This window comes from Pteropus medius, unplaced genomic scaffold, assembly GCF_902729225.1.
Source record: "Pteropus medius unplaced genomic scaffold, Ma_sr-lr_union100, whole genome shotgun sequence".
NCBI classification, from domain to species: Eukaryota; Metazoa; Chordata; class Mammalia; order Chiroptera; family Pteropodidae; genus Pteropus; species Pteropus medius.
Genome location: NW_024351732.1, coordinates 128,447 through 139,616, shown reverse-complemented (window position 1 = coordinate 139,616; position 11,170 = coordinate 128,447). Strand labels below are relative to the sequence as shown.

Genomic DNA, 11,170 nt, shown 5'->3' with positions numbered 1-11,170 from the left:
ACACCAGGTCCAACCCAGAACCGGACTCCAACCTCTTCATACTGGTTCCCCTCCGCCCCTCTCCAACCCTTAGCAGGTGAGACCCAAGACCCTCTGGAACCCCCTAAAAATTCCCAGGTTCGCTCCCTCACCGGCGCGCCTGCGCACTGTGGGCAGAAAGGGCACTAACTGCTAGAAGCGTCAGTGTCGGACTCTTGGGGACGGGACGCGGACACAAGAACCGAGTGAGAAACGCTTTTATACAGCTTTTTTGATTTTGGACTAGTTTCAACGGGAGACCACAACCGGATTATCCTTGGTCGCACTGGTCACTCACGGCGTTACTTTTACGAGCCTGTGTAATAGGAGGTGGGGACCCTCCCTCTCCGCTCTTCTGAGGCGCTTGCCTCTCCTGGATCCCCCCGTACTGGCCTCTCGGCGCCCTCTCAGAGAAGCGGGCGACTTGTCCCCGCCCCCCACGCGCCTGCGCTGTCGGGAGCGAGCCCGGCACCCACCGCCTACCGCGCCGCAGACTTGAGGGCCGGGTGCGCCCCGAGTCCAGCGCCTCCCGAGTTCCGTAAGGCGGACTCGGTCGAGTTCTCGGTTTTCTGGAGGAAACCAGCGCGGGACGGGCTAGGCTCTGCGGGCGGACCGGGGGGTGGGTCCTGGATCCTCAGGCCACTATTCGTTTTTCCCGGAGTGACGCTTTGCTTCAGCTCTGAGACTGGGAGGGCGCGGGTGAAGCTCGCGGGGCGGTGACTGGGCGCTGGGCCGGGTTTGTGAGCGCGGCCTGTTTTGCAGTGCGAGACCCCGAGGCCTTGCGCACCTCGGTCCACGCCTCAGCTACCTAGGCCCGACTGTAAGAAAAGACCCAGCAGGGGAGGTGAAGCCTGTAATTATGGTCCCTGGCAACACTCTGGATCTAGCTTCGGGGTAGACCTCTGGGTCTAGGAGGGTCGGTGGGACAGAAGACGCGGTCCCCCCCCCCCCGGCCTCCCAGAGTGGGTGGGGCAGTTGCGGTGTCCGAACTACTGTGCACTCAGAGCTTTGCATTCGTTTACGGGTGACCGTGGACATTATTTCGTTTCCCTCTCCTTTCGTTGTGTGCATGCAGGTCGTGGGTAGCGAGGGTCGAGGGGCCATGGAGGGTGGGTTTTGACTGAGTCAAGAAAATCCTGGGGTGTAATGAATCTTGTTTGTCTTCCCAGTCCTGCCAGTCGCCAGAGACGCTTTTGAAGTGAAGCAAATCGCTGCTGCGCCTCTAAAAACCAGGTTCTGTGTGAATTTGCGCTGCTTTTTTGTTTTCGTGAAATGCATTTGGTTTTCAGGACGCTGGACTTTTTGATTTCATTCTTTTGTACTGTCCTTAAGAATATTCTAATCTTTGATTTGGGCCTTAGAATTTTACCTGCCTATTAAATGGCAGGAACCTAATTCATAAATTCCTTTTAATAGTGTCCACTGAATGCCTTTCTACAGTTCGTTAACCTTGTGCTGTACATGCAGTTACTCTGAGGACTGGTTTTCCTAAAGAATCTGATGATGGAAATTCCCCTTCTGGAAGTTAATAGTCATCCTTTGTTTTTGACTGTGATTTGTTAAGGAGTAGTTTAGAATTTAGATATCTGTAATGATTCTAGAGTAGGGGGTGGGAATTTTTTTCCAAGGGAATCCATGAGTGGAAATTTTTGGTACCAGCTAGACATGGTTCGAGGTTTGATAAACATGAGTTTGTTTTGTCCATGTAAGAAACATCCATACCTGTACAGCCAGGGTCCTCAACCACTGGACCATGAAACAGTCTATGACCTGTTAGGAACCTGGCCACACAGCAGGAGGTGAGCGGTAGGCGAAGCTTCATTCATATTTGCAGCCACTCCCCAATGCTGGCATCACCTCCTTGGCTCCACCTCAGATCATCGGGCATTAGATTCTCATAGGAGCACTGGTCCCTCAGATGCAGGACGGGGCAAATTTCCCCAAGTGATGGGGAGACCAAGCCCTATACCAGAGAGGGAGAGGGTCCTCTGGCGGAGAGTGAAGAAAGAATTCAACACACGTGCTAAAGTTAGAGTCAAAAGGAAAGTTTGTTAAATGGGGTAACACTCTAGAGCCAGAGTGTGGTGTCTTCTCAGAGGCAGAGGGTGAGAGGGACAGTGAGATAGAGTCAAGGCACTTAGAGGGACCCTGAATGTTCAGGGAATTCAGTTTATATGTCATTCTTTAGTTCCCATTTCCTTTGATATAGACATACAGTGAGGAAGGGATATGGTTTATAGCATGGACAGGTAAGAATATGTAGAGAGAAAGGCCTGCTGACACTTCCTAGCTTTTAATCCATAGGTTCCCCATGGTTTTGACCATAGAGAATGACTCTTGGTTCCTGTTTCCCCTTCACAGTTGTGGAGAATGGGCTGTTAGTAATCCAGCAGATTACTTTGTTCTGAAGGTGTCCTTCTGGCCTGGCTGCAGGGCTCATCAGCCCATTGCAGTCTCCCTGGCTTGGTTAACATTTTAATTCTCTTGCCTCCTCCCTACATTAACTGGTGCCAAAAAGATTGGAGACCACTGCTGTAGAGAAGTTTATAAAAATTGAGTTTATTTGAGCCAAACTGACCACATGCTACGGAGCAAGTTCTCAGATGCTCCACAGAATAATAGTTTTGCAGCAGCTTTTATACCTTTGAAATTAAGGAGGGAATTTTAGGAAGATTATATGGAAGTGGGAGAAAGCAAGGTGGGGCTTGGATTACAGGATGTGAACAAGATTATGTGCTCCCTTGAGAGGGATGTCAAAGGTGTGTTCACTGAAAGGCAGACCAATGGACAGGGCTCGCTTAAGGCAAAGGTAAGCATTCTACTAAAGAAGTTATATGCCTGGGGCGTGATTACCCATCATGACTTGCCCAGTTAGGAAGATTAGAATACCTCACCTGACCCTGTGAGGTTACTTTAAGTAGAACCCACACTGTTTATTTTCCACAAATAAGAGAATGATATATATTCAGGGTGTAAAACATGATGTTTTGTGGTATGTATGCATTGTGGAATGGAATGTAGTGGTTGAGAATTTTGAACCTAGATTAAGGTTTGAATCCTGATTGTCACTTAAACCTGAGTGAGTTTGGGTAATCATTCTGTGTCGCAGTTTATTCATCTGTGAAATCAAAATTATAATGCAGAGTCATGGTCCTTTAGGTGATTTTAGCGTGCGAACTTCACAGAGTGCGCTTAACACAAAACTATGATATAGCCTAATGCACACCTCAGCTATATGGTACAGCCTGTTCCTTTGTAGGGTAGGAAAAAAAATTTTTTTCCTCTACCCTTCTGGGTTTTTGGCTGAGATATCCCTGTAATAAAAGACAGATAACAGGAGAAAAACAAGTTTAATGACATATATACATCCTGTGTAATGGACAGATACAGGAAAACTGAGTAACTTGTTAAAATAGCTAAAGCCACAACCTTAAATACTATCTTCAGCAAAAGTCAAAAGATGTTGGGGGAGTCACGTATGGGCGATTATAAGGAAAAACACAGTAAACAAGGGTAGAGTTATGCAGATTTAAGTCTTTGTTTTCTACATTGATACATGGGATTCTAGAGATAACACCTTTACAAATAGAGATTTAACATATAATTTATGAATTTTTTTACAAAGGATAACTTCTGTTTGGTTTTCAGAGCTTCTTGTGTCTGCTGTTTCTTAAAATTAACCAGCCTAAAATAATCCTTATGCCAGATAGATGTATTTTGGTGTGACGTATTCTGTTCTCCTACAGCTCTTAGGCTACAGAACTGTACTGAATACTGTAGGCAATTGTAACACAATGGTAAGTATTTATGTAATGCGTTGCAATGTGATATTATAATGTCACTAGGTTATAGGAATTTTTCAGTTCCATTATAATCTGTAGGAACACCATTGTATATACAGTCCGTTGACTGAAATGTCATTATGTATGACTGTAGTGTGTATACCTCACAGAATTGTTTTAAAGATTACCTGAATTTAACATCTGTAAAGCCCTTAGAGGAGTACCTGGCACATTAATGTTAGCTCTTGCTATTAAATGATGATTCTTAGTCATTCCCTATCAGCTTTCTGTAGTCTGAAGAGTAATGAATATGAATTGTGATGGATGTTTCCAAGCAGGAAAATGAATCAGTTGCTCAAGTGGACCAGAATAGGAATTCTTAACAGAAAGTCTTTGGGCTCTCTATATAGGTAATGTCTTAAGGTTATATACGGAATCATCGTATATATTTGTCAATGGGTAATTTGCAAGGGAAAAAGTCTGTCATTTCATGATACTGTTAAAATTCTATAAGACCCAACAAGATTGATTCTCACTGGTGTAGAATCAAAGTCTGAAATAACTGGGAATGACTTGGGATAATCTTTTACAAAATTAGTATCTAGTAGTATGAAAATGGTTAAGTAAGTCACACTACGTGGGATGGAATGTTATGTGATAATAAAAATTATGTTTATAAAGTCATAAGAAAAAGATATACAATGTAATATTTATTATTACATTGTTGTGGATAAAAATTTTTAAGAAATTATGAAGTTACATATGTATCTTGAGGATTTATTTTATTTTATTTTTTTTAGGCGAGGCTACCCTTGGTTGACCTTACAGATTGCAAGGACCTTGTCAGCTTACAATCTTTTATTTTTTATTTATTTTTACACCTACAGCACCTGATCTTCGTAGGTGATCTCCCATCCAAATACTAACCAGGCCCAACTCTTGCTTAGCTTCTGAGATTAGACCAGATCGGGCTTGTTCAGGGTGGCATGGCCATAGACTTGCGGATTTAATAATTGGTTAATTATTGGTGCCCAGGAAGGGTAAGCTCAAATGATTGAGTAGCTGCTGTGAAATAAGCATTTCTTTTTGTCTGCTATGCATAGTGTCTCCTAATCACTTTGGAAATGCCATGAACCAGCATTGTAATCCTTCACAGAAGGATCTGAAGGTGTTGGTGAGATACAATATTCAGGAATTTGTAGGAAATATTTTTTCCAGTCACAACTGATTTCCCTGTTGTCACCACTTATTTGGGCCTATTTAAACATAATTTTCTTAATGACTATAAGGTACCCCATCCTCCCAACTCATTAAAAAAATTTTTAATGGTAATAGTTTTTTAAAAAATATTTCCGATGATAGAGTTAATGCAGGCTTGTGAAAAATTTAGTAACTAAAGAACCTATAAAAAAGAAAATTAAAATTATCTGTGGTCTCCAAACCCAGAAATAGTTAATTACAATAAATATTTAGAGCATATTTTTCCAAATTGTTTCTATGAGCATATATGTTTTTGTGTATGGTTTTATTCCTGAATAATAGGATAACACCAATTGAAAATTTAAAAGAAATCAAGACCTTTAATTCTTGGTTTAAAGGAGGAATTCAGTGCTCTCATGGATTTTATAATACCTTCATGGATGTATGGAGAAAGGTGAAATCCCAGCAGTCCCCTTCTGGTTTGGAAAATCTTCCAAGTATATATAATTAAGACAGAGGTGGCAAATTGAGAGACTTAATTATAATTTAAAGTTAATTTAAAAACCTCAGATTTGAAATATTAAGAGTTTTATCTATTGATGTTTGTTTCACTTTAATGATATTGTTTTATAAACTGATTTTTTTTCTTTAAATATTTTGAATATTTTTCCTTAACTGTTTTCTAAACTAACATTTAATGATTACCTTAGTATTTTATTTCATGGATGTTTTATAAATTTTAGAAATCAATTTTTGGGCAGGGATGTTCAGAATTGCCTGTGCAATTCCCTCAACAGGATTTTTAAAGTCCTTTTACTTAACCAGCTTTGCCATTCAAGGTCATTTGGGATTTCAGAGATAGAAACATTTAGGAATATGACATTGGCTTTGCTAGGTAGGTTATAGGCGACACTGAAGTTTTTGGTTAAATTTCTGAAGGACTGTTTTAGATTCATAGATATGAAATAGACAGCTCTGCTAATTTATGCTAGAAGCTTCATCCTCCAATTGAGAGCTTGAGAAATAATTTACTAGAAAACTAAGCTTACAATAAAAATAAAATTTTAACCCCAGGAAAGAATCGTGGAAGGAAGGTAAGATAAACTTAGTATAATATATAGCTCAGTTGGTAATATTTACATGGTGATAATAATATAAGATGAATAATTATTTTAAAAATACATCTGAATATTCATTTATCCTGAAATAAAACAAAACCATATTTAAATGATAGGAGAGAGTACAGCTATGCATATATGATATGACATGGATAAAACATGACAAAATATGCCTTCCAAAGTAGGAAGTCAGTAGATAATGATTAAAACTGAAAATTCAGAAGTAACAATATTAACATGTTATTTAAATGTATAGAGTTCAAATAACTAAAAGAAATACGTAAAAGAAGTGAAACTTGTTGCCTCTAGATTTGGAAGATGAGGAAAAGGGTAGCAGGAATGGAACTCTTGGAGATTTTGGTAATACTTTTACAGAGCTATTTTTCAATTTTTTTTTTAATTATTATTATTTTTTAACACCTACAGCACCTGGTCTTCCTAGGTGGTCTCCCATCCAAGTACTAACCAGGCCCGACCCTGCTTAGCTTCCGAAATCAGACGAGATCAGGCACATTCAGGGTGGCATGGCCGTAGACAGAGCTATTTTTAATGTATATCTCAGGTATAATTGATAGAAATTTAAAAATTTTTTATTAAAAAATTAAAGAGACTTAACAAATTTTTTATTAAAAAATTAAAGAGACTTAAAAAATTAAAAAAAATTAAAGAGACTTAAAAGAACAAATTTTTTATTAAAAAATTAAAGAGACTTAAAAGGTTTCCTGGGATACCATTAAGTAGAGATAACAGAATAAAGTTTTATTCCAAGTTCATTCACAGATTATTTTATTCACATGCATATATACATATATGCATAAGTATGTAGTTTTCCTGCCAAAAATAGAATTATACTACAATATTACTTTCTAACCTATTTTCTTCCCCCAGGAATATGTAGTGACCATCTTTTCATTACATTAAATAATTTCACCTTCATTTTTGTGGGTGTGTAGTTTTACAATGTGTAAATGCACGATAATTTCTTTAACCTTGTTGAAGGATATTTTTGTGGGTTTTTTTTGGCCTTTTTGGCTTTTTTGATCTCATTAAAAACATTTTCACACATTTCATTTTTTTCTACATTATGCCATAAGTATGAGGTATTATCAATTTTTCAAATCTGCAAAGTGAATTATTTTACTATGCACCTCCTTAGTCTCTAGTGAGCTTTAACCAATGAGTTATTTCTACTTTGTAGAGAACTATCCATGCTCAGATTTAACAAATTCACTTTTCCCCAGCCTGGTTACCAAGAAAGATGGGTTGGTAGATTAGATCATGCAGGCTTTATTGATGATTCTAAACAGGAAATGGTGAACGATGAGCTCTGAGGATTGTGAGAATGGGAAAGGGATCTCAGTGTGCAAGTATAGTTTTGCCATGACAAAGACTGCTAGGCATGGCTTATGCAAGTGGTTCTCAAATTGTGGCATCTGGACCAAGAGTATCAGTATCACTTGAGAACTTCTAAAAATACAAATTCTTAAGCCCAACCCCAAACCTACCAAATGCCAAACTCTAGGAGTTTAGTAGGTTACAACCCTGCAAACTGTTGTAATAAGCCTTCCAGGTGATTATGATGTATATGATGTTTGATTACCAAACTTTACTGCCAATTATAATCACCTGGGGAGGTTTTATAAAACCATAGATTTTAAAAATTGTGATTCCCAGGTCACACTCTAAACTAATTAAATCAGAATGTTGGGGGGATGGGAGTTCAGCATCATTATATTGTAAAGATCTGCAGATGATTTGAATGTGCAGAAAAGTTTGGGAAATTCTTGTCCATACTATTTTCTGCCTTCTGGTTTAGAGAGCTCAACCAGATTCCTAAGTCTTAAAAGGAAGCTTTGGTTTAGATGATATAGCTACTTCTCTGCTGGAGAGGTGGGAATGGAGGAAGACGGATATGCTCAGGACAGGTCTGGACAGCTCTTTTTTAGGTCCACATCAGCTTACCCATAGTGGGTCACTTACTGGAAGCCCTCCTGTCTTGACATGTGCTTCTATGTAGGGGAGTCTGTGCTTTGTGACTAGTGCAACTGATTTTTCTGTGGTTTGGGGGAGGATATGTATTTGTCTAAACTACCTTTTACCTCATGACTCGTCAGTGTGTTGTGGGTTGAAGGGCTGTTGCATGTAGGAATGGAGTAGTGTGGGTTTTTAATATTTGGAGTTCTGAGGCAGTTCTGTTAAGGCTTCACATTCTTCCCCCAGCCTGGCTTCTGTGGACTCTGCTCTAGGGAAAGACCCTTGAAGAAAACGGACCAGTTCTTTCAACTCTAAAATCATGGCTCATGTAAGTTGGCATTTCTCTCTTTGAAATTCTGTAATTTTTTTCAAGTTATGAGAACATTCTCACTAGTTATCCTGAAGCTTCGTAACAGAGCCCCATCCGACAGGTTCTTCCCAGTTCCTCCCATTCTAATGAGGGATGGAACTCGGCAGCCCAGGCCCTTCCTGAGTGCCCCACTCTTCTCCATCAATGTCCATGTGTGAAGTGACCAAATTATTCAGCATCTCCTGTGTGTTCAGCCTTTGTCTAGAGCAGAAATAAAGCAGAAATGAAGTGTCTAGAGGGGGATATTTGATCTGAGACTCAGGACTAGAGAACACTTTAGAGCAGTACTGTCCAAAAGCATTATAATGTGAGCACATATGTAATTTTAAATTTTCTACTAGTCACATATTAAAAGTATCATAGAATTAGTGCCTTCATGCAATAGATAGGATGTCAGTCTCATAAAAAGTATACAGCAATATGCAAGGCACAAACATAATCTTAAACTTTTTAGTAGCCACATTTAAGAAAGTAGAAAAATGTAATTTTTTAAATAATATTTATTTTCCATTTATAGTGGCATACAATATTATATTAGTTTCAGGTTACAACTTAGTGATTAGACATCTATATATCTCACAAAGTGATCACCCCAATAAATCTAGTGCCCATCTCACTGTATAGTTATCGACTGTATTCCTTATGCTATCCTTTATATCTCCATGACTATTTTGTAACTACCATTTTGTACTTCTTAATTTCTTCCCCCTTTGTCACCTATTCCCCAACCTCCTTCCATCTCATAATCCTCAAAATAGTCTCTGTATCTTTGAGTTTGTTTCTTTTTTTTGTTTGTTTTGTTCTTTAGACTCCACATGTACATAAAATCATATGGTATTTGTCTTTCTCTGACTGACTTACTCCACTCAGCACAATACTCTTATGGTCTATCATGAATATCTTTCTTCATTCCTGTACTTTTAGTCTCTGCGTGTCTTTTAATCTGAAGTAGGTCTCTTGTAGGCAGCATATGTACAGGTCTTGTTTTCTTATTCATTCAGCCACCCTATCTGTTGATTGGAGCACTTAGTTCTTTTTCATTTGAGGTATTCGATGCCACTCTTTATTCATATTTTTGATACATGTATATTTTTTTCTCAAAGAAGTCCCTCTCACATTTCCTGTAACACTGGCTTGGTGGTGATGAACTCCTTTAGCTTTTTTTGTGTCTGGGAAGCTCTTTATCTGTCCTTTGATTCTAAATGATAGCCGTGCTGGGTAAAGTAATCTTGGTTGTAGGTCCTGGCTTTTCATCACTTTGAAATTTTGTCCCAAGCCCCTCTGGCCTCCAAAGTTTCTGTTGAAAAATTAGCTGATGGTTTAATGGGAGCTCCCTTGTAGATAACTTAATTGCTTTTCTCTTGCTGCTTTTAAGATTTTCTCTTTGTATTTAACCTTTGGCATTTTAATTATAATGTCTTGGGGTGGGCCTCTTTGAGTTCATCTTCTTTGGGACTCTCTGAGCTTCCTGGGATTGTATGTCTATTTTCTTCGCCAGGTTAGGGAAGTTTTTAGTCATTATTTCTTGATGCTGTGCCAGAGACCCCTTAAACTATCCTCATTTTTTTTTTTTTTTTTTTTTTTTTTTTTTTTTTTTGGATTCTTTTTCTTTGTTGCTGTTCTGATCGTGTGTTTTCCACCACCCCATCCTCTAAATCGCTGATTTGATACTTCGCTTCATCCACACTGTCGATTCTCTCTAATGCTCTCTTTATATCAGATATTGTATTCTTCATTTCTGACTGGTTCCCTTTCATGTTTTCCACCTCCATTTTTATGTTTTCTATCTTAAAGTTCTCACTGAGATCATCTATTCTTCCTCTAAGTTCATTGAACATCGTTATAACCAGTGTTTTGAACTCTGCATCTGTTAGATTGCTTGTCTCCACTTTGTTTAGTTCTTTTTCTGGAGCTTTGTTCTGTTCTTTCATGTAGGACCTGTTTGTTTGTCTCTCCATTTTGGCCACTTCCCCGTGTTTGTTTCTATGTATTAGGTAGGGCTTCTAAGTCTCCTGGCTTTATGAGGTAGGTGTCCTGTGGGGCCTAGTGGCAGTCTTCCCTGGTCACCTGAGTAAAGTGCTCAAGGTATGTCCCTTGTGTGAGTTGCTTGAGCCTCGCTTGCTGTTTGCACAACAGTGGGAGGGATTGACTCTTGGGCTGACTGGTCAGGAGGATTGGAGGGTGAAAGGCTGACCCTACAAAGCAGAATTCACTTTAGCAGGGCTCTGGTGCTTGCCTAATCTGCTTTTTGGGTGTGTCCTCATCAGATGCAGCCCTGGGGGCTACTCCAACTCTGTCCCTGATCAAAGCAAGCCAGCTGGGAAGGGCCCAGCTGCAGGCGAAGTTCAGCCACAGCTTGTGCACTTCAGGGCCACCTGGTGAGACTCACCAAGCAATCCGCAGATGGCTGCCACCCATGCTGGGTTTATAGGTGCCTTGAGAGGCCAAGCGAGAAACCGAGGCTGGCTGCCACTAGTGCCAGGCTTGGTGCTGCTCAGCAAGAAGTACGGAGCATGCTGAGGCCAGAAGCTACTTCATTGGGTTTTGTGAGCCTTTGCAAGATTTTAGGAAAGTCCACAGCAAAAAATATGAATAAATGAGTGAAGCCAGGCCATTGGAAGGAGCTTAAGGTGGGTCAGCAATTTGGGAGAAGTAGAGTCTCGGGGAATCTTCTGGGTGGAGAGATCTGCGTTATCCAGGTTGGTAAA

General features: G+C 39.8%; 1 protein-coding gene and 1 non-coding gene across 13 annotated transcripts in view; one reads left to right on the top strand and one right to left on the bottom strand.

The window, feature by feature from the left end:
* The first annotated feature begins 207 nt into the window (after nucleotides 1–207).
* Nucleotides 208–11,170, top strand: part of LOC120588918 (zinc finger protein 30 homolog) — a 33,167-nt gene continuing 22,204 nt past the window's right edge. Inside the window, exons 1-4 of one of the 12 annotated variants that reach the window (XM_039846231.1) lie at nucleotides 406–637; nucleotides 1,188–1,251; nucleotides 3,765–4,210; nucleotides 8,339–8,420. In XM_039846231.1, the coding sequence (XP_039702165.1) occupies nucleotides 8,412–8,420 (9 nt within the window). In that variant the 5' untranslated portion in view covers nucleotides 406–637; nucleotides 1,188–1,251; nucleotides 3,765–4,210; nucleotides 8,339–8,411. Of the gene's footprint in view, nucleotides 225–282; nucleotides 349–405; nucleotides 863–1,187; nucleotides 4,211–4,669; nucleotides 4,841–8,338; nucleotides 8,421–11,170 lie in introns of those variants that run through there. The other 11 variants (XM_039846232.1, XM_039846233.1, XM_039846225.1 and 8 more) reach the window with 11 other exon arrangements.
* On the bottom strand, nucleotides 6,536–6,654 carry LOC120588999 (5S ribosomal RNA). The gene has a single exon (XR_005649364.1). It is a non-coding gene; the product is annotated as a 5S ribosomal RNA (ribosomal RNA).